The following is a 23,906-nucleotide window of genomic DNA, read 5'->3' as shown; positions in this document are numbered from 1 at the left end:
GTGATGCAAATATGATTTCTCTTCTAAAGATCCTTGGAATATGATGCATGCCTTAATTTGTATGCTCCTTACTGTACAGCGTGTTAAAGATTGGAATTGAACTTATATATGTAATTGGAGTGACCTTATTTTTTTTTAGGTTCAGGAGTGGCTGTGTCTCACCTGCCAAATGCAGCGTGCTCTAGGTGTGAGCCAGCCCCTAGGAGCTGTGACCAACAACTCTCATATACCCCCAAAAGATGTCAGAAGCACAGCTGAACCCGAAAATAAAGTGACATCAACACCAATCTCACCTCAAAGACAACCAACAGCGGGGACAGCAATGCCTGCTGCAGCTTCTTCGGCTGCTAACAAGCCAGATGGTCTGAAAGAAAACATTTCAGCTCCTGTTAAAAAGACTCCACAGGACCCTCAAAACATACCTAGTGGCAGAACATTACCTGGCCAGACAAGACAAGCTGAACATATAGAGATCAATGCCGCAGAATCAGGAGGATTTTTTGGTTTTGGCGACAGTAAAACCCAACCGGACGCTTCCAAGCCTGCAGAGTCAGTTACTGGAAAAATGTTTGGCTTTGGATCATCTATTTTTAGCAGTGCCTCAACTTTACTTAACTCATCTCCACCGGTTTCACCCAAGATGTCCCAGGCGAAACAGAATCAACCCTCTTCTGTCCAAAAGAAGGAACAACAGATTAATTCAGACCAAACTCAGCCACTGAAAACAACTTCATCTGAATCAACCAAAGTGGATAAATCTAAAAAAGATGTCCAGCCCACTTGTCCACTTTGTAAGGTTGAAATCAACATTGGATCCCAAGATCTACCAAACTTTGACACCTGCACCAATTGCAAGATTACTGTCTGTAAGCAGTGTGGATTTAACCCTATGCCAAATGTAACAGAGGTGAGTAAAGACTGCATGCAAGTATTGTCGTCAAATACATACATATATGCACACAGACACTTTGTAAAAAATCATGTATTTTTTTTAAATTTGTCACTAAAATTACACTTGATATTCATGACTTTCTTGTTTGTGTTGTAGAAAAAGGAGTGGCTATGTCTGACATGCCAGATGCAAAGAGCTGTCTCAGCAGCAGAATCACTGGAGCATCCACTGATGAAACCTCAGCCATCACCCAAGAAAGAGACACCAGCAACTCCAACCACCAATCAAATTAAAGATACAATTAAAGCACAGAAAGCAGATGAACTGGAAGAAAACCAGAAGGAAAACACAACACCAATAACATCACAAGAGAAAGAAGAGAGCTCAGGTTCAGTCTCAGACCCAACGAAAGACATTAAAACTGTTTTGCCACCAACAAAGGAAGTTGAAATCTCATTAGCATCTTCAGCTGAAGAGAAGCCTACTGCAGTTTCACTTTCTGATAAACCACTGACTGATCAAACTCCTCCAATCAGAACAGATGTTGAATCGTCACTGAAGAAGAAAGGTGATCATCTAATACCAAACTCCCCTGCAACAAATGAGGTATCAGATAATCAAGTGCAGGGATCCGTGATGAAATTGGTGGATCAAGTAGTCACAATAGCTGATAATAAACAGCTCCCCAAACTCCCAAACAAGGAGTCTAACCTCGCTGAAAACATACTTACAAAATCAGGTCCTTCAGCAGTACAACCAAATCAAGAAAAGGGAACTAATGTCAAGAAATCTCAAGACGGTGTCTCAAAAACAGCCGAAGGAGTGACCGGGAAAATGATGGGGTTTGGTTCAACACTCTTCAGTTCGGCATCATCTTTGATAAACTCTGCTGTTCGCGAGGAACCCCACACAACACCGCCAAGTTCTCGAAAAATGTCCGCCCCTGTACAAGGTTCTGATAAAGTGTCAGCATCTCAGATTCCACCAGTCAAGTCGAGCCCTGCTGTCTCGCCACGCAAACCATCCATGAAGGAAGTAAAGTCAGCTGAGGAAATGATATCAGAGCAACCCCAAACTCAAGTAAAGGCTTCTCCATCAGGAACAAAGAGAGCAGACCAAGGTTCACAAGAACCTTCAAAAGTAAACTACCAAGCTGCTCTCAAAGCAGTGCAACCCAATTGTCCTCTTTGTAAGGTTGAACTTAACATGGACTCCAAGGATTTGCCTAATCACAACACTTGCACTGATTGTAACTCCACGGTCTGCAACAAATGTGGATTTAGTCCAATGCCAAATAAAGCAGAAGTAAGTTATCGCTTTTGGATTACATGGATTAAATTTGTTGTTTGTTACATGTGCTAATAATTATGTGTGTTTTGTGTTGCCAGGGAAAAGAATGGCTGTGTCTCACCTGTCAGATGCAGAGAGCGCTTGGGGCTTCTGAGCCTCTTGGGCTTCCACTTATAAAATCTCAACCATCACCGAGCAAAGAAATGCCACCTGCCTCAATTGAGAAAAACACAGCAATGCCAGCTTCTCAGGACACTATGATACCTAAATCAATTCCATCCAACAAAGAGATTGTCAGTGTTGTCTCAACAAAAGAAAGTGAAACCCCATCTGAACCCACTGACAAATCAACACGTGCAAATGCTTCATTACCTGAAAAAAGTGGTCCTACTGCAATACAGAAGACTGATGTTGCCTCTGTTTTGCTTGAAAAGACCTCTAAGGTACAACCTGGATTTACCCAAAAGGAGCCTCCAGAAACTGTGACCTCCGCTCTAACGGTTGCTCCCCCAACAGCACCAGAAGCAGGAAAAATAGCACCCCAACAACCTGCAAAAGCTGCGAAATCTCCATCCAAATCGGTACCGTCAACAACTCAACCTACGAAACAGGAATCTGGAGGCTTCTTTGGTTTTGGTGGCCCAAAAGTACAACCTACATCAGCCAAACCTGCTGAATCTGTGACTGGGAAGATGTTTGGCTTTGGGTCATCTTTCTTGAATTCAGCATCCAGTTTGATAAATTCAGCTGTTCAAGATGAAACTAAAACGACACCACCAACGCCACGGAAGATGTCCATGCAGGCTTCTCCTAAACCGACACCACCTGCCTCTCCAAAAACATTACCTGCAAAAGACACCAAAGCGCCAACTCCCCAGAAAACAGAGGAAGAAAACCTGGACAAATCACAGATGGAAACTACTCCATCCGTGACAGAAGATAAAGTTCCTAAAACACCAGTCGTATCCCCCAAGACACCTCTAGACACTCAGGGGGATGCAAAAGTAGTTGAGTCCACCTGCCCACTCTGTAAGGGACAACTTAATGGAGATGGAAAAGTTACTCCCAACTTCAATACCTGTACAGAATGCAAAATGATTGTCTGCAATCAGTGTGGATTTAATCCAATGCCGAACGTATCAGAGGTAAATCTGATTTACAGAAACAACACTTCAGTAACTTATAAGCAGTTGGTACTGATAGTCTACTGGTTTAGGTATGCAAGTAAGTGTGAATGTTTGCCCATCTTCCCTCTTTTTGGCTGACGATCAATCCTGGATGTAGCTCACCTCTTGCCCTCAGTCAGCTGGGATAGGTTGCATGCTATAAAGATTGTTTATCTTGAAAAAACATTGATAGCTCATGTTTACAACTTCTGTATGTCTTTCTTTTTTAAAAAAAGGTACAAGAATGGCTGTGTCTGAACTGTCAGATGAAGAGGGCACTTGGAGCCTCAGAGCCCACCAGACCTTCTGTAGTGAAACCGCAACCCTCACCAGTCAAGATTGCTCCCTCAACCTCAGAACAAAAGGATACAGTAGTCCAGCCAGAGAAGTCGAAGTTAATAAAAAAAGATGGTGATCAAGTGGATAATAAGGCTCCCCAGGCTGCAACACCAAAAAAGACTGATTCATTACAAGGTTCAATGCCAAAGCCAAAAGATCCTTCAAGTGTTGCCCAAGAAAAGTCTCAGAATGTGGCAAAGCAGACACAGCAGACTGGAAAACCACAACAGACAGATGATTCTCAAACTCCAAAGGCAGAAGTCAAGACAGTTGCTGCAAAACCGGCAGATGTAAAACCAACCGAACAGCCTTCTAAATCCTCACCTCCATCAGTTAATTCAACACTACCACCGGCTGTGTCTGCAAGGACGGAGTCTGGCGACGTTTCTGAATCTCCGAAACCAGAGGTAAAGGTTGTTGCTGCAAAACCGAGTGATGGAAAACTACCTCTACAGCCTTCTAAATCCCCAACTCCTCCTGTGAAATCCACACCACCACCTGCTGTGTCTTCAAAGAAGGAGTCTGGGGGGTTCTTTGGATTTGGTGCCCCTAGAACACAACCTGCTCCTGCCGCAAAGCCCACTGAGAGTGTGACTGGTAAAATGTTCGGATTTGGCTCCTCTATTTTTAGCTCTGCCTCCACATTGATAACATCGGCTGTTCAAGATGAGCCCAAAACTACACCCCCGGTCTCTCCAAAGATGTCCCCTGCAAAGGCTGCATCTAAACCACAAGCACCGCAACAAGTCAAACCTGCTCCACCAGCCCAGCCTAAAGTAGAGAAGGAGCCATCAGAAGCCACAAAAGTGGCAGGGGGTGCCAAAGCAGATATACTCAAAGCAGACGTATCCACCTGTCCACTCTGCAAGGTTGAACTCCATGTGGACTCCAAGGATTCCCCCAATTACAACACCTGTACCGAATGCAAGAGCCTTGTGTGTAACCTCTGCGGATTTAACCCGATGCCTCATACAGGAGGGGTAAGTGCAATGCTTTAATCTACCATTCTTAATCAAAGGGCGTGTATTGGCATTTATTTTCACAGTTTAACACAGTTTAATCTATGACAAGTTTTTGCCTAAATACCTCAATGATTAAAAAAAGAAAAAAAAAAAAAAGAAAAAAAATGCTAGTCCCTCTGCACGATAGTTTTAAAACAGTATAGTCCTGTGGTCATCGCTTGAAATTGGCTCTGGATCATCGCCCAGAACAGCTTCCAGTTGTGGTTGGAAAAGCTTGGAACGGGGTGGTTACTACTTTATGTAAATTAGCCCGCAATGACAGAAATTGCTCACACACACACACATTTTCAAAAATAGGCAGATAACAAAAGCTTTACTTGGTTATATAATTTCACACTTCATGAGTGGGCAGGCACTCCAGAGAAGCAACTGTTTGTCTACATTAAAAATAATTAAATTTTTCCACTTTTTTTCATGCCACCCTAAGATCGGCATAATGTACATTGAATACATGTAGTCTGATAAAAGACAGAAGCTGTCTCAAGTGTTTCACCAAGTTGGCTCACTCCCAATGCACCAGCCACTCTCTCTAACCAAGATACCCATTCGGTGCCTTCAAGCATTTTCGGGACTTAGGAACACATAAGATTCCTGAACAGATGGCTGAACGGCAACTATAACTATTATTGTAAAAACCAAGCTAGTCTGTTGCAACACTGTGTTATTTGTAATTCTTCACGTCGCAAGCAGTGGTCTATTTTCATGAGCCGGGACCACGCCCTCAAAACAGGGTAATTCCAGGCTAGAAAAACAAGGTTTAAAGCAGGGGTGCTCACACTTTTTAGGCATGTGAGCTACTTACAAAATGACTAAGTCAAAATGATCTACACACCACAAAAATGCAAAACATCTAATTATTTTTAAATGTATTGAGGATTCTTAGTATGTACAATGTATGTTGATGTACCTTGCATAACCAAGGGAGCCAATATTGCAAAACACACATAATAATTAACTATTATACTTTTTGTAATGACCTGAGTTTACTTTGATGACTTGTACTGAATTGAATCAGCAAGTGATGTATAGTCCGGACAGTAGTAGCTGCTGACAGCCAGCCTCAAGCACACTTCCCAATGTTCATCAGTCATGGTGGAACGGTATTTGGACTTAATAATCTTCATGTCAGAAAAGGCTGACTCACTTATATACGTGGAGCCGAATAATGTCGGTGTCGTATTTTCCGTAAATGCAGCTCCACATTTCCCTTCTTTGGTATTGGTAGACTGGCAGATGAGGCAAACGCACTTAGAAAATGACATAGTGGAAAAAAAAGTCCACCTCCCATTCCGTATGAAAGTGATATGTTTTTGACTTGTTACTTGGTCCGGCTCCCTCATTAATTTTGATGACCATAAGCTTTAGTGATGGCTTAAAATCCGAGGTAATTCGCTGACTAGCTTAGCGCTTAGCGCCATTGTTTGCACATGAGCGGTGACCTAATGGTCAAAATTCAGTTGTCATCTGACTGGTTGCCCTGTATGTCAATCAAGTAACGGGATTGATGATAGGCTGACATCATAAGTTCTGCTGCACTCAGCGCCGTTGTTAGTGCTTGATTGGTCACCTGAATGGCAAATTCAGTCACGCCGCGATCAACCAGTACTACCTCCATGATCTACTGGTAAATGCAATCGATGTAATGAGCACCCCTGGTTTAAAGTGTTACATTCTTTTTGTTTCTTAGGATACTTTGATGAAAGAAAGTTGCTGATGTTTTAAGGAACCTGGAAACTGAACAAAATTACATAATGTTTTCACCATATGTCTGTTAGCATATTGGACTCAAACCAGTGGATTGTTGCCACTGTTGTGCGTAGGGTTGCCAACTTTCTCATCCCGAAATAAGGGACAGGTGCACGGCACGGTGCCATGGTGGTGTGAGCATGATGTGTGAAATCAATTTTATATTCTGATTCGATTCGAAATGCACAAAGTTTATACATTCCTTTTAATCCTTACTGCAGGCATCATTATGTAACCTCATACAAAGCCTCAAAGAAACCACAATTTGCCTCTTTACCTCAAAAAACAAAAAAAAAAAAACAGGTGCAAAAAAAAATAAAATACAAAAGAGGAGCGTGACTCACCAAATTTACTTTTTCCATGGAGACATTTCTTTCTTTTCTTTCTTACAGCTCCGACCGGACAACACTACATATTATTATTATTATCATTATTATTATTATTATTATTATTATTATTATTATTATTATTATTATTATTATTATTATTATTATTATTATTATTTTCTAGCCACTTACGCATTATAAGCCGCAACAACAAATGTGCGTGACGATGCCTAATGCCTGTGATTGGCTGACAGGTGTCGTGCTTCGTGACATTGCCATTTTTGCTGATCTAGGACCTGTAGAGTGCAGTTTGCTGTGTTAAGCGCTGATTGCGAAACTTGCCAGCATGCTAAATTCTTGCAGTATTTGCTCATAAATAGTACGAGAATACATCTTGTATTGCTCCCGTTGATACGTTCTCAGCCGACGTATTAAGATGAGAGTTTAGAGTGTAGGCGACATGAAGCTGTGACGAAACCAGGAAGTGCCTCTCTCTCTCTCTCTCTCTCTCTCTCTCTCTCTCTCTCTCTCTCTCTCTCTCTCTCTCTCTCTCTCTCTCTCTCTCTCTAGTTGCAAGATCTCCACATAACGTCACACCCAGCAACTAATTTTATTGGCTACAAGCAACTTCCTTGTCACGTGTCAACCTACGAGAGCAGCCGTGGTCCAAAAATGGCAAAGATGCCGATGATGCATTTCGTGTAAGAATTGAGAATTATATCACGGGACTTTTGAGGTCCCGTACGGGACATAACAATTTAGCCCAAAAATGGGGCGTCCCGGATAATATGAGACAGTTGGCAACCCTAGTTGTGCTTAGGATGTTCAGGACATTCAAGTGCTGCCATTACATACGGTAACATAGCTCATGCCTTCAGCAGATCCAGGGAAACACACAAGCTGTATTAAGGCTGTTGTGCAACAGCATTAGCGAGATGGGATCTGATGTCAGAGCAGAGACTCAAGCGGGGGCGCGGTTGCCAAAGCCCATGACAGATTTGAGATGGCAATGTCGTGCGATATGCCAATAAAGCAGAGATGAGGCAGATTACGTCAACAAAACATTACGTTAGAGCAGGAGAGACTTCCTCTTGAGCCATCTGCTCTATCGCTTAGATCAGTAGTGCCATGTAATTTTTCAATTCCCTTTTTAACGTATGTGGGTGGGCAGTACACGAACTGCATGTACCCGCTTTGTGAGCACACACATGCAGGTTACTGCAGGTTTCCATGAGGTGCACTTTCCACATTCATTCGTCCATGTATAGAGCTGTTTTTTGTTTTGTTTTTTCTGATTAAAATGACACGATGATCATCATTTGGCATACTAGAAAAGTAAATCATGAACAATAAATTTACAACAGTCCTGAAACATGATCCAGGGCAGGATGTTGAACTAATGGTTAGCATTATGATCAAGGGGCACTGGGTTTGAATTTGTGTTTTAAGTTTATATGTTATTCCCTCTTCTTTACTCTGGCTTCCTCCCCCTTTGCAGAAACATTTGTTTGTGTTGCTGTTTTTTTAACATCCTTATGTCTTCCAAGAGACATATTACAGATTTTGTAAATGGCAAATAATCCTAAAATATAGCTCCTTAATTATGTAAATGTCATACTGCAGTCACCAGAGGACAAAGCCTCAGAGGAGAAGGGCCATACGGATGAGGTGTAGCCTATACCATCCAAGATGTACTGTATTCCTCCTTAGAGTTGCTTGAACACGTGTAAACATTAAGGGTAGCCTATTTATTTTATAGCAGGAAAGTGCACGTCTTTGTTTGAAGGACAGAATGTTGAAAGCGTTGAAAGACATGAGTGCCGGGAGCGCGTCTCTCTATTTGATCCTTTTGGTTGCTCGTTGTGCTTCAGCCCATGCCATCAAAATAGCCTGCAAAGTGACTGTTGTCCTGATAAGTAGGGCGCACGTGTGCCACGCTTTTGTGTGTGAGGATGGAAAGATTGCACTCAGCTGAAGGTTTTTGCTTACCTTTGGACAAAAATGGTTCAATACTCAATGTGCGCTCATTATTGAACCATAAAAGGAAATGCCACTTGCTGTAATATACAGGTTGCACTGACTGTTAGCCTTGCATCGTAAATGCCTTCTGTGTTTGTGTTAAAGGAGGCTCCGTTGTTGGTATTATTATCTTGTCTGTCTACGTTTTGTCTGAAACACTTTATTTTCTCTTCATCTCAACCACAAATCACCACTTCATATTCATCATGTCGTTGACTAAAACTATATAGAGACTAGAGTGACCGAAACAAGTCAAGCCTTTTGGAGGTTGAGAATGAGACAAGACTAAGACTGTATATCTCAAAGTGAAAAAAAAGTCACACACACACAAAAACAGAAGAAAATGACCAGTATCTTTTTTTTAATTATGTTTCCAACAAAAACACATTCTGCTATGTTATTTTTGAAATATCAAACAAATATCAAATCTAAGGGATGTGGCACTACACAGGCATGAAAATGGGTCAGAGGTGAAAAAGGTGAGAAGCACTTGGACCAAAATTCTGTTCATTAATATTCGTCGGGCACTCGTCAAACGGGTTGGGGGCATGCGGTGGATGAAGGGATGGCGAATTTAAATGTTCAAAATTTTACAGCGTCAAGAAAAACAGTTTGCAAAAATGTGAACATCTTTGCTGCATGTATTGGACCAAGGATAGATGTTGAAAAAAAAAAAAGCCTCCACTGTGTTCAAGTAGGGATGTAAAACATCACTAAAGTATTGATAATACAAAAAAAATAAATACGTAAATAAAGTATTACAAAATTACAAAGTGATAAGCAAAGTTCTTTACAATGATTAACATAAAAAAACAAAGTTAAGCAGTAATCCAAAAACAGTAGACAAATAATCGTATTAATTTATTTTGGTTCCTTAAGGAACAACTGCGCAACTGTGCAATTGTCTAAACAAATTTTCAATAACGGCCTAGCGCGATGAATTTGAACCCAACTCGGAGTAAAATCTCGCAAAAAATGACAGTTGAAAGAGGACGTGAACAACAATGGAGAAGAGAATAATTGTGACTCAGGAGCAAACTCATTTTAATGTATCCGACGCGGTACGTAATGCTTGCTAGTGCTACATATTCGCCACAAGATGTGGCAATTTTATCCTTACCCATGTAATTATTATAAATACGTGGTAAGAATAAGTATTGTTCTAAAACCCTATATTATATTGTAACGGTGTTCAAGCCACACACCTTACAGCAAAACGTTACCCAATTGGTGGGTGAAAACGGACATCTGCTGTGTCTGCGCCGAGAGGTGGGTGACGCAGCAGTGCTCCCCGCATAATATGCATATAGGCTGCGACATGCCAGCTGCCGCTCGGCCTCAGCACCAAGAAATCCACGCACCAGGCTGGGCACCATGCTCAACCAAAACATGCTAGGAACCACGAAGCTTCACTCTCGTTTGGCTTGTCGGCGGTCAAATCTCGCTTGCTTCCACCCAAATGTAGTGGGAATGAAATCCAGCGTGAGTGGGTGACGTCAGTAGTTTATCCTGTGAGAGTTGTAAAATTTGTATCACACTCCCCTCAGAAATAAGATCCATCTTGGATTTCAAGATATTCCCCACCAGAACTAAAATCGATTTATGGATATTGAATTGGTTTGGCCTTTTTAAGTGATGTATATATTACATTTTATGTTGAATAGTAATGTGGAAGAGCCAAACTGGGGACTGGAGCTGAGAATTAGCACTAGCTATAAACTCTATGGGTGACATCAGCTAACTTTGACTGTATTGTCCCTGTCAAATAATGTAGTAAAATGAAAATAAACTGGTGCTTGTACAGTGTGGATGAAATGTTACAGGGTGTATTCAGCCTTTGCTCATTGGTAGGCTTTGTCTTAGTTGTGGCCACTGTGACCCTCCACCCGAACATAGTGCTCAGTGGTGAATTAAAGTTGCTGCTATCAGCATTTTTTTCCTTTTTTTTTTTGTGACATCTGCTCAAACTCAAGTTAATCCATTGAGGCTTTCTGATTGCTGGTAGGCAAATGTTGCAGAGCTGTGAATGTTTGCATAGCTTTTATGATCTCGATGCTTATGTGATGCCATTTAGTTTCGTAGGGGACATCCATCTTAATTAGCTCTGTGCTTATAGCGTCTATTTTTTTAATGGAATGCCTGTTGGGATTTGTTGTGTTTATATACCTGCCATTGTATTGTTTGTAATGTTGTCAATGTTAATTGTTGTAATCATATTTTTCCTCCCTTGGATCGTTACTGTATTAAACAAGCCATTTAATGCGTGACGCTGCTTCACCTCATTCCAATGCGACTTTTTGTTGCTGTGCCATTTATCAGATTAGAAAAACCAAGCCTCACATTTCCTTTTTTATTTAGTCATTTATTTAGTTAGCAAAGCATTCTACCTAGAGATCAGTAGGTCAAAGCTGTGTGTGTGTGTATGCGGAGGGGGTGGGGGGGGGGGGGGTGCACGCGCGTACACGGCGGGCAGGAGTTATAAAGAGTTGTGCTCTGTCTGGGATGCTGAAAGCCGAGCAGCTTCACATGTGCCAAAGGAAAGTCTGCCAGAAAATCAATTGCACACTTGCCACCCCCATCGGCAGTAGCAGCGGGCGATCACAAATCAGAGGCTTAGAGTCAATATAGTCCAATAGTGCATATAGGAAAATATAGCCTTGAGTTAATGTTAGTTATTTCTACTCACAAAGTAGCTCATTTAATGTTGCTATGAGATAACGCACCAGGCCTCTATAAGCTCTGGAGGACCTTCTCTCATATAGATATAATATATAGATAATGTATGAGCAAAGCAAATAACTAATGATGCAATATGCTGTGTTTGTTATATTACAGAAAGAGTGGCTGTGTCTCAACTGCCACACTCAAAAGGCTTTGTTGGGACAACCAGGAGACTCGAGAATAATGCCTCAGCCTTCACCTATATTATCAGCACAAGAGACTCAAGCCATACTTGAAACCAAAAAGGCAGAGCACAAGCCATCCCCTGCGAAGGCTGAGCCTGCGGATGTGGTTAAAAAGCCACCAAGCGCGCCAACCTCCATCAAGACGGTAACCACAGGTTCAACAACCAAGACGGAAACCTCAGCGGTGGCAGCTTCGACAATGGTTGAACTTGAACATGAGTCTTCACTTGTACCCACAGCAGTGAAAGATACACCTGTTAAAGAGGAAAACAAGGATTTTGTTAAAACGGCAGCAGAACCTGTTCAACCAATGATGGTCTCCGAGCCTCCAAGCGCAGATGTTTCGAAATATCTCACAGCTGATAGAAAAGAATTAGAGAAAGCAGATATAAGTACGAAAGAAATTCCCCAAATATTGAAACCTGATCTCTCAGAAGCAACAACTAAAGTTTCTAAATATGTAACAAGACAGTTCTCATCAGAGAAACCTGCTGTCAAAATAACAAATGCCGAAGACCAATTTAAACTGTCTGAGCATATCAAACCTGCACAGAATGAACAGATTCAGGAACAATCTCAAGAACCATCAGAAATTCCAGATTTGACACCAACTGACAGCCATAAAGTTGTTGATAAATCAGCTGAAAGCAAGGCCAACATCGCTCTTTTCCCAAAGCTACAATTAGAATCTACAAAGGACATCGCCATGAAAGTAAGAAAAGCTTGTTTTTATAAGATCTGTCTGTGTGATAATTCATGTCTGCCTAACACAATCATTATTTACAACAGTGATTTTTTTTACATATATTTTTGTTCTTGTGTTTTAGGTGGGAGATGATGTAGCAAAAGAGCCTTTAAAAATGGAAAAATCTATTGAACTGGAAAACCAAGTTGTGCACAAGGCAGTTCCCAAAGCACCATCTAAACCTGAAGAAGATGCTCAACCTCAGATTTTACCCTTATCTGAGGAACCAAATGTGGAGCAGGTGGTGTGCAGTGCGAGTAAAAATGACACAGAAGAAGACGAAAGCCTGCCAATTAAGGAGGCTGTTGAGGGTGGTAAAAGGCGACTTAGTTTCCCAGCAATGGAAGAGAGCAGCGGAAGTGATTTCACACCGTCACCTTCCCCTGAGGTTCAGAGGAGACTAAAGGTGGTGGATGTGTCATCTGTCAGTGAAGAGATCAAAACAGAAAGTGCTGATTCATCTATAGAAGATGAAGACTTCATCCGCAATCAGATCATGGATATGGGCGGTGAAGAGGAAATGTCTCTTTCGGAGGATGAGAAAGAAAGGAAATTGTCCAATGAGGAACCTATCAAGAAGGATGGGCTTGATAATGCCTCCATAAAATGCAAATCACTCTTGAGCAAAGGCAGCACAGATAATGAAGGCACGCTAGTCTGGACAAAATCCCCTTTAGCGACAGGCGAGGCCACAACAAATGAAACAGTTCCCAGCATGACTTTAAAGAAAGCTATTCCGGTCATCAGACATAGACAAAGCACTGATGAAGAGGTAGAGAGCATCACTGAATCCCTGTCAAAAGGCTCATCTAGTGTGCAAGCATCTAGCTTTACTCCAGGGTCGTCACCTACGTCAGCATCATCTCTAGAGGAGGACAGTGATAGCAGTCCAAGTCATAGGAGGCTTAGTGGGGACAAACAGCTTCGTAAGGGTAAACAAAGACATGCAACCCAACCACTCCCCACCATTGAAGACTCCTCAGAGGAAGAGAAATCTCGCAAAGAAAAGAACCAACTCAATGTGCATGGTCGATTGTCTCCAAATCAAAGTGCTTCCTCTGCAGATGATCTTAAACAAGTCATGGTAAGGGTTGAAACTGGTAAAACATCTGGTTCTGAGTACTGGGCCAGCATAGAATCAGAGCCAGAAACAAAACAGGCTATACAGAGAGGAGGGAAACCTTCTCCAACAGTGATACCATATACTCCATCTGAGCCATTTGAAGGCAAGGAAAGCATTTTAAAATCATTAAAGAGTGCAGAAGAAGCGTATGAGGACATTCTCCAGAAGGCCAAAGCTATCCCAGGTGATAGTCCTCCAGGTGTTGAGCCACTTTATGGTGGCATGTCAATTGAGGACTATCTTTATGAATCCTTGGTTGAGGAGCCTGAGATAATGATGACTGACTTTCAAGATATGGAACCTAAACAGGAAATCAGTCCTGAACCTGAACCTTTGAAAAAACTCAGGTCTCCAGAGGAAGTATATGAAGAAATGATGGAAAAAAAGAGGGAATTAATGATGATCGAACAAGAGTTTAAACAGGCCCAGACAGCATTGGAATCTGCCTCATCAGTGTCTCTTCCAGTTCCTGAGACCTGTGTTGTAATCATGCCCACGGAAGCCATATCACACAGTGGAGAAAGTATGACTCCCGAAAGTGGTGAAGGTTCTGATGAAGCGCCAGTCAAGAAGAAAAAACGACCAGCGCCACCACGCCCCACAGAACCTCCTAAGCGAACTGAGATGACTGTTGTTCCGAGCACGACATCTGGCTCTATAGGTTTTGTTCGGCCTATGGTACCTATTGATCCTGCACTTAGAAAGGCACTCTTCCCCATACCTGACCTCAAAATTACACAGTGTTCATCAGGGGAGGAAGAAGATGACAGTCTAGCAGATGACTATGGTGTTGGTATTTCATCCGACATTACCCCAAGTGATGATTCTGAAACTAAAGACGACCAATCCATAAGCCCACCCTTGTCTGAGACAACCGAAATGGAACCTCTATCCGTGGTCTGTGAAATTCCAGAAGCAAAACCTATTCCAACTCCAATATCAGCCCCAGAACTGACTACTACACCTTCCCCTGTATCGCCTCAGTCACCACCAACCTCACCGGCCACACCTGACTCCACTATTGAATCTAATGCCACATCTTCATCCTCCTACCAGGCTCAAACACCTCAATCATCCGACTCAACCCCTCTTTCTACACCTACAACTTGTTTCTTAACGCAAACACCACGAGAGGGTTCGTCACCAAGGTCCACTAAAGGTGAAGTATCTTCTAGCGAAAGCTCTACAGTCATTGTAGCAATTCCAGATGTGGTGTCCGATCCATCTAAAGCTGAAACAGCGGAAGTTGTCCAAGCTAAGTCATCTGTTCCTGTACTTTCAATCTCAGCCTCAGGGGAGAGTCCTCCTCCAGTTATAGTTGAAATGCCAGACTTGGTTTCATCACCCTCCCAAATGCCCACTGAGGTTCCATCAGTGCTAGAGGTGTCAGCATCAAGACCGGAACCTATCGCTGTCACAGCCAAGCCCACAACTCAATTTACTGAGCCATCAGCTACAAGCATTATTCAAGGATCTGTTTCATCCCCAGCTATTGTAGCTACTTCGACTATTACTCCTGTACCATACTGCGAGCCTGTAATTGTCCAGATGCCAGACCTAGTTTCGACTACATCTCAATTCTCAACACAAACATATACGCCAATCTCAACAATCAAAGCCCAGGCACAACCAAATGTTGTACACTCAGTTCAACCAGCAGCCACATCAATGGTTTCTGTATCCACCCCATCAACTACAGTCGTCAAAAAGAAAGTCCCACCGCCTCCTCCACCACGGTCAACTTCAGTTTCACTGCCTGAGCATGGTGGAGTGCGGCTACCAATGAGGGGTGCACAGCATGTCTCCACAATTGTGGCTTCCTCCATCGCGACTGGAACCACAGTTGCAGCCCAGCCAATGCAGTCTGTAGTTGTGGATATACAGCCACGAATGGAGGATGTGAAACCAGATGATGTGGCTGTAGCTCAAGTAGTGACTCCAACGAGAGCAGGGCATGTGGTTATCATAGTGCCAAGTGTGGAAAACATATCTCGGATTTGCCAAACTCCTCAAGACAGCACAAAATCCTCACCTGCATCTCAGGCACCAAGTACTGAAACAGTCACACAACACGTGATTGTGAGTACAACCACAGATTTAACATTACCATCTACAACAGTGTCAGCAGTTCCACCACTCCCGCCTAAACCTGCTGTGAGAACTAATGTTGTAGAAATGGTAGAAATACCTGTAGCTGACACACCTCCGCCACCACCTTCTTCCACTTCACCAAAGCCCACTATTTATCCAAAGCCACCAGTTCCTGCTTCAGCAACATCATACCAGGTTTATGTTTCTGTAGCTGGCACTAGTCCTTCATCTAAGGCTCCTCCACCAATACCACCTAAGCCTGTAATAATTCCAGCTGGACTGGTTTTCAGCCACAAACCAGGAGAAAGTGTCAAACCACCTCCTGTTGTTGCACCAAAAGCTGCAACACTGCCCAGGACCAAAGCACCTCCAAATGCCTTGTCACTTAGCTTGACTCGACCTGTGGAGAGTAAGTCAGGGGCAACGTCTCCCAAGTCACCGCTATCTCCCAGACATGCCAAATGTTTGAAAACATATGTTGTGATCACTCTGCCATCTGAGCCTGGATCACCAACAGAAGTGATAACAGTCCAGGCACCAATAAGACGAGGATCTATTCCAGCTACAAAAGGGCCAGGGGTTCGAACAACCCCTTCAGAGCAGAAAACACAGAGTGAAACATTTTCAGCAATGGCCACTGTAAGAAGAGCATCTGTCCCTGCTGTAAGGCATCCATCCCCAATGACCATAGCTTCAACAGTTCCATTAGAACAAGTGTCACCCAATAATACTGTGGTCTCTAAAGTGCAGCCTGAAAGTGATTATTTTGTAACATACCCTGATCCGGAAACGCCAATTCAGGCCCGCAGTGTACCAGACCCAATAAAGAAGCCATACATACCTGTGGTAATGCAGCAACAACAAGTCGTTTATCAGCCCTTGCCATCAACAACAATGCAAGAATACGTCACAGGGACTTCAGCAACTGCACAGAGGAAAGCCACTGCAGCATCACAAAATGACTCATCTGTCACTCAACATCCAAAAGTGGTATCAGAAAGCGAAACACTTTCAAAAGAGATTTTAGCTGAAGCTAAAGTTCCTGTGGCCCAACTACAAACAATGCCGACGCAACAGCCTCGGTTAGCTCCAGATGCACTTATATCCCAAGAAAATACAGTTACAGTATACTCCAACAATCTTCGTTCACAGCATGAAATTGGAATAGAAAACGCACAGCCACAACCAGAAATTGCTGGTGGAATCATCACAGAAACTGCACTACGGTCACCAATGGCAATGAGTCAGCAACTACCTGTAGCGACCGAGCAAATACCCTATTCTGCAGCTGGTTGGTGGACCCCTCAACCGTCTGTAGTAGGACCACAACAGGATTATGTTGTTGCCATACCAGATATACCAACATTATCTCAAGGGCTTCAAGAGGTTGCACCAGCTCCTGTAATACCAACTCCAGAACTGGTTCCTTCGGCTGTTATAATGGAGTCACAATGTGTATCCCCACAGCCAGATGAGCCTCCTGTTACTTATACGCCTGAAGTGTATGGAACACTTCAAACGTCAGTCATGACATGCTCAACACCTCCACTTGAGGTCAATGCATTGCAACCAGACTCTACACATATTGTAACAATGGAGGCTGCTGTGAGACAAGTGCCAATGTCGTCCATGATACAATCTCAGACAGTGTCTTCGACCCCCTATGAAGTTACAACTGAACAAACTTCAAGTGAAAGGACATCATTATCCTACACAGATAAACCAACATATAGCACAAATGAAATCTTTACCTTTCCTACAGATTATGAAATGTCTTCCCAGATTGTCCACACTGGGGTCTTTGCTGCCACAAGAAGACAGTCTTTAACCATGCAGCAGCCCCTTGTAATAAACATGCCAGCCGAAAAAGATATCCCCGGTGATGTGCACGACACCTACAGAAGAGATTCATTTACTTCAGTTGAACCACCACAGCTATTATCATATTCATCTGAATATGATCACCCATTGGAGATAATAACCACTGAGGCGTACACAAGGAGAACCTCAATACCTGCCGTACAAGACATCCCACCTGATGGAGCCGTTGCGCCCATCACCATCACTAAAATTCAACAAGAGTCCATTGAGAGTCAAGAGATTCGAGGACCTGAGAAGGTTGTCTCTAGTTTGAGTCATAAGTACTCTTCCTCAGTGTCAACTACAGGCCAGCCTGCAGAAATCCAGCCGAGCTTAGTCACCCAAGTTGTCACCACAGAGGTCCAGAGAACTACTGTGTCTGTTGTCCATGAAAGACTTCCACAGTATACTCCACCCAGTGTACCTGCCACCATAAAATCCGATGAAAGTAAATACCAAGTTCAACCTAAGCAAGATGGAAAAATAATCTATCGTGGGGATGTTATGGATCTACGTACTATGAAGGCTGGTGCGAAGATGACTGAACAAGGCATGGATTTGACTCCACCTGAGATTTATCGACAGCCATCCAATGATTTTGTGCGTCAAATCACAGCAGTGCAACCAGAAATAGTCAATCTTAGTGCTGAAGTTGTCCCTGCAACTACGCTGTCTGTAGTAACTGATAGCATCAAAATTGTTACATGCACGGCCACCATTTCTTCATCCGGCAACCCACCGGCAGAGAAACCACTTGACTTGCAGGGGCCTGTTACATCCTTACCCCTGCCTCTCACTACATACAAACCATGTGAACCAGTGGCACAAATTGTATACAGACCAGTGTATTCCCAGCCTGTAGTTGCTTCTGTACCATCCGCAGCTCAAGACATACCAATTAATCTTTCATATGAAGCGCTTGTGAGAGAAGGCAAGCAATCAGTTACTCCTGCTTCAACAGATATCATCAGTGTTCTATCTTTGGAGGCAACAGGTGCTATGGATCTGTCCAACTACAGACCAGTAAGATCGATGGTAGCTTTATCCGGAACAAGTCCTGAAGTAATAACCACTGTTGTTGAGGATGAAGGGACACCAGTTGACCTCACAGCTGGTAGAAGGAGTGTTTGCTGTGATGTTATATACAAATTACCTTTTACTGGAAGTTGTAGAACACAACCGCCTGTCACAACTCAGCCTGACAACCGTTTGGTCCAAAGATATGCCAGCGATCAATATGAAGGTTCTGGACATTATAGCATTGCAGGCGTGAATGGTGAAAAAGCATTAATGTCTGAGGCCAGCCTCAGAGAGGTAGGACTTCTTCCTTATGATCCCAACAAAGACTATGACTATCTCAATGGATCTACAGATGGAGCTATAGACCTCACTGCCACCAAACTTCCTACTGGTGAGTATAGTGACTGTTCTGTTGCATGATAAATTGGATTTCAATGTATTCACTGGCTTTTTATTTTTGCATTCTGTTGCTCTTCTTTTAGTTGTGTTGATTTATAACTCTTGTGACTTTTTCCCTCCCTTTTCTTCAAACAGATGCATGTGTTTGCCTGCGTGTGCTCCCGCAATATTTTGGCTTTGCATCTTGTTAGCCAAAAATGACTTCAAATATGCATGTGCATGGACATGTTGTGAATCCAGATGAAGTAGGCTTATTTCATAGACCAAATGACTGTTTGCAAAATGGTGTGTATTTCAAATAGTAAAAACTATCATTCTGACTTGTTATGGCAGGTAAACCTCTAGACTACACTAGCAAAGCTACTGCAGCCTTTGCTGGGATGACTCCTTCTACATCTTCTCAGGACAAATTCACCTCGTTTGGTGTCAGTAATGGTCTCAGAACTTCAGATGGAATAGTTTACTCCTCTGTCTCAGCCCCAGTTCCATCAACATATGCAGTTACCACACAACCTGGCTCCATCTTTAGCACCACCTTAGTGCCCACGTCAACAGCCCAGAATCAGCCTGTGCCCCAACAGTTTGGCTACATCTCAGCCACAGACCAAGGTCAAATTATTCCTTATGACATAGGGCTAACAAAGGAGCTTCTACCCACAGCATTGGCTGACATCATGACAGGCTATCCAGAAATGTACTCAGATGCCACATTAGAAGCACTCGCTGCTTCCCTAGATGCTTTTGCCTCTTCTCCAATATTCCCTGGCTTAGACAGTACTAAAATGGCTCAGTACCAGATGGAGAGGGAATTTCTAGAGCTAGAGAAACTTAAACAGCTCTGTCTCGCTGAGGAGTTAGAGTGGGAGAGACAGGAGATCCAGCGCTATCGTGAGCAGGAGCAGTTTATGGTGCAACAAGAGCTTGAGGAGCTCCAGGCTTTGAAACAACAGCTTCTCATGCAGCAAGAAGAAGAACACCATGCTCACATGATAGCCCAGCAAGAGACATATGCCCAGCAGAAAGAGCAATTGCAGCAAATTCAGCAACTCCAGCTTCAACTCCAGCGGCAGTTAGACGAGCACTATGGTAGCACAGGTACAACGGCAAACCTGCTTGAGGCCAAGTATGCAGGAGTAGGGGACAGTGGACAATACTGGCCTGTCAAAGATGAGTCTACAGGCCCACCTATTGGAACACAGTTAGAGGAAAGTCAGGGTCAGCATAACATTGCAAAACGGCTTCAACATGACCAGGACACAAGCAAAAAGATCATTGACAGTGGGGTGCAGACAGACGATGAAGACTCAGCCGAAAAGCAGCATGTTGGAAGACGAAAGAAGAACAAGAGAAACGTTGATAGCTCAGCTCAGAGTGATGATGAGGACCAAGACGAATGGGATGCTCCTGCAAAAGCTCGACGACGCTCCCGAAAACACAGCAGTGAAGGAAAACATAGCTCAAAGGTGTCTAGCATTGCTATCCAGACAGTTGCTGAGATATCTGTTCAGACCGACCACTCTGGATCTATCAAAAGACCTAAAGTCCAGATGGACACCAAGGTGGAAATAATCAAACACATCTCAGCCCCTGAAAGCTCTCAAAGAGGGGGCAGTCTTAGCTGTCAGACGGATTCGGACAGAAGGCACACACCCGTTGAGGTGGGTTACAGCACACACCTCACAACTGATGCCGCAGCGAGGTCGAGAGCTTTCCATACGTCTGTGCCACCTCTATCGCATGATACATCAGTTGGAGGACAGAGAATGCTGACTGCTGATCCAAGCAGATTTTCCTCGTGCCCTCGGTTGAAACCTGGCCAGAAGTCTTTATCTGATCCTAAATCTCTGAGTCCTGCCACAGAAGACAGGATGGGTGTCTACTACGCAGACACACACTCAGTGAGTGAAAAAGTTAATTTATATAAATACAGTAAGCAATCCTGATAACAAATTTGGTAGATTAATTCTTTGTTCATATGTTCTAGGGTCGAGGCTCCCCTTCTGGCACAGGTAAGAAGGTCAAACGAACACTCCCAGACCCACCCCCTGAGGACGACCCGCTGATGGGACGTTCAGGCTACAGCACCAACTCTGCCCGCCGTCGGCTAGCTCGCAGTACTACAATGGCCCGGGCCAAGATCCTGCAGGACATTGACAAAGAGCTTGATATGGTAGAAAGGGAATCTTCAAAACTACGCAAGAAACAGGCCGAACTGGATGAAGAGGAAAAGGAAATTGATGCAAAGCTACGGTGAGATGCTACAGATTAAACAGCAAACATTTGCTTTTGCACAGATTGTGTGACACAGTCTATAACGATTGTCACCCATAATTTTGATTAATCCCATTGCTTTCATCCCTCTTTTGCAATCATCCTCCCTAATCCATCTGCATGATGTCCATGCTTACCTTGCTAGTTTATGGGCTAAAAGGCTGCCTTGACATCATTCAATGAGACCTGTCGAAACTCACACATAGTGAAAGGTATTATTGTGTGAGAACCCATAACATTTGCAACTTTTGTTTGAAGGCGTCAAAGAAATTTTCCTGAATTAACAATTAGATGGCAACCTTATGATTGCAGGTACCTGGAAATGGGTATCAATCGGCGAAAGGAGGTCTTGCTGAAAGAGCGAGAGAAGAGGGAGAGGGCCTATCTCCAGGGGGTGGCAGAAGAAAGAGATTACATGTCAGATAGTGAGGTTAGCAACATTAGAGATGACCGGAGTGATGGCTTGGAGAGGCCACGAACGGCACCTCAATCAGAGTTTGATCAATTCATACCCCCGCAGACAGAAGCTGATTCCCAGTACAACACACTTACAAGTCCCTACTCTCACTACGGCCAGTATGTTCCCCAAACTCAAACCACAAGCCATTATACCCAACATAATCTGTATGAACCGCAGTCCGTTTACCATCAACAGGTGTCTCCGTACCAACATGTGTCAACCCTATCACTTTCCCACAGTCAGGATCAGCCGAGCAGCTACCAGCATGCCCTTCTCTTACAACAAGGAAAGCAGCGTCAAACCAACCTGTCTGATTTAGAGCCCAAAATTGCCACTAACTATGAGGTCATACGTAACCAGCCTCTAATCATTGTGCCAACCTCCTCAGAGACTGGCTTTGGGGTGGCTCATCTCGGAGGCAAGTATGGCAGCTTGGACTTGCGGCTCGGGCTAGAAGAGAGGAGCATGGCCTCTAGTCCCATGTCAAGCATCTCTGCAGATTCATTCTATGCTGACATTGATCACCACCATGCCAGAAACTATGTGCTGATTGAGGACATAGGAGAACTCACCAAGGGCTCCACAGGATTGGGTACTACTGGCTTGGATTCTGGATTTAACCTGCCTGATAAAGAACTATCCAAGGCAGACAGACTACTTAGGGCAGCAGAAGTCAGACGCACAGAGGTACACCCCCATCATTTTTCTTCATAATCACCTTTGTCAACTCTCTCCACTTTCCTTTCTGTTATACTTATTTTTCCCCTTTTTTCCCCTTTAGGTAGCAGATTTTTTAGGCCAGTCCCAACTTCAAGGTTATGGTAAAGGAGAAGAAGACAGTATGGAGGAGCCCTATGAGTTAAAACTACTTAAGCAACAGATCAAGCAGGAGTTCCGGAGAGGAACTGAAGCACTAGAGCATTTATCGGGCTTGGGCTTTCCCCAGTATCTGTCCAGTGATAGCAGCTTTCGCCACTTCCCTAAAGGTGAAAAATATAGTATTGGAAGACTCACACTTGAGAAGCAGGCTGCAAAACAACTCCCGGCTGCTGTGCTTTACCAGAAACAGATGAAGAACAAAAAGGGTTTAATAGACCCAAAGGCTATCACCAAATTTTCCCCCATTCAGGAGAGTCGGGATTTGGAGCCAGACTTTGGCAGCTACATGGGATCTGGAGCGTCCTCTGTCACAAACCTGGCTGCCAGGGCTAGGTTACTTCAGGATGAGATTACCTTTGGACTGCGAAAGAACATATCCGAACAGCAAAAGTACTTGGGCTCCTCACTGGGAGCTAATCTTGCTGGCTCTTTGGGTCAGTCTCTAGGACTCGGGTCCACTATCAGGGCCTCTGCCCAGGATGATGGCACCTACCCAAGCGGCAGCCGTTCCAGACCATCATCTCGTCCCTCTTCCCGACCCTCTTCCGTCTACGGTTTGGATCTATCAATCAAACGTGATCTGTCAAGCTCCTCACTACGACTTAAAACTGAAGTGGAGGTATTGGATGCAGCGTTTGCTCCTGGTGTGACCAGAACAAAGCCCACCAGTTTGCCTATCAGCCATAGCCGGGGCCGTATCCCTATCGTGGCTCAGAACTCCGAGGAGGAGAGCCCCCTGAGCCCGGTGGGGCAGCCAATGGGCATGGCTCGGGCATCAGCGGGACCTCTCCCTCCAATTTCTGCTGACTCCCGAGACCAATTCGGCTCGAGCCATTCCCTGCCAGAGGTGCAACAACACATGAGGGAAGAATCTCGAACTCACGGCTATGACCGAGATATCGCATTCATCATGGACGACTTGCAAGGTGCCATGTCGGACAGTGAAGGTAAATGGAACCAGAGACCGTTGCAAGAACTCAACTGTGTGGACTTGCTTGTCATGCATGCTACTGTTGAGTGATCTTATGTGTTATTCAATCATCAGTACTTAAAATGCACATTGCTTGTTACATGTTACTGTACACATTACTGTCGTATTTATGATTCTATTTAATGTGTTGCATGCTGTTCTCAATTTTAGTGCTTCCACTTATGCATAAGCTTGGGTTTATGTATGGCACAATTCAGGTCTATTAACATTTCTTCTGTGTTTTTATGTGCATGTCTTGTCATCATTTAGTCGTCTTTGTTTTGTATATTTTTAGTCTCCATTACATTATAACATTACAGTTTATAGCTCAATAAAAGATATGCAGTAATTTATACTATCACCATATATTATCTAAATTGTG

At 43.6% G+C, this 23,906-nt stretch overlaps 1 protein-coding gene across 7 annotated transcripts in view; it reads left to right on the top strand.

Annotated features, from left to right (window-relative positions):
- Window positions 1-23,906, top strand: part of pclob (piccolo presynaptic cytomatrix protein b) — a 67,810-nt gene that overhangs the window by 17,972 nt on the left and 25,932 nt on the right. For 5 of the 7 annotated variants that reach the window (XM_077515719.1, XM_077515718.1, XM_077515716.1 and 2 more), the window contains 10 exons: window positions 140-907; window positions 1,049-2,197; window positions 2,281-3,327; window positions 3,585-4,667; window positions 11,636-12,418; window positions 12,534-18,936; window positions 19,278-20,842; window positions 20,929-21,194; window positions 21,528-22,362; window positions 22,457-23,501. In XM_077515719.1, the coding sequence (XP_077371845.1) occupies window positions 140-907; window positions 1,049-2,197; window positions 2,281-3,327; window positions 3,585-4,667; window positions 11,636-12,418; window positions 12,534-18,936; window positions 19,278-20,842; window positions 20,929-21,194; window positions 21,528-22,362; window positions 22,457-23,501 (14,944 nt within the window). Of the gene's footprint in view, window positions 1-139; window positions 908-1,048; window positions 2,198-2,280; window positions 3,328-3,584; window positions 4,668-11,635; window positions 12,419-12,533; window positions 18,937-19,277; window positions 20,843-20,928; window positions 21,195-21,360; window positions 21,441-21,527; window positions 22,363-22,456; window positions 23,502-23,906 lie in introns of those variants that run through there. The other 2 variants (XM_077515720.1, XR_013282761.1) reach the window with 2 other exon arrangements.

The sequence above is a fragment of the Festucalex cinctus genome, chromosome 3 (genome assembly GCF_051991245.1).
Source record: "Festucalex cinctus isolate MCC-2025b chromosome 3, RoL_Fcin_1.0, whole genome shotgun sequence".
Lineage (NCBI taxonomy): Eukaryota > Metazoa > Chordata > Actinopteri > Syngnathiformes > Syngnathidae > Festucalex > Festucalex cinctus.
The sequence above is the reverse complement of the archived record's forward strand: the minus strand, read 5'-3'. Positions and strand labels throughout refer to the sequence as shown.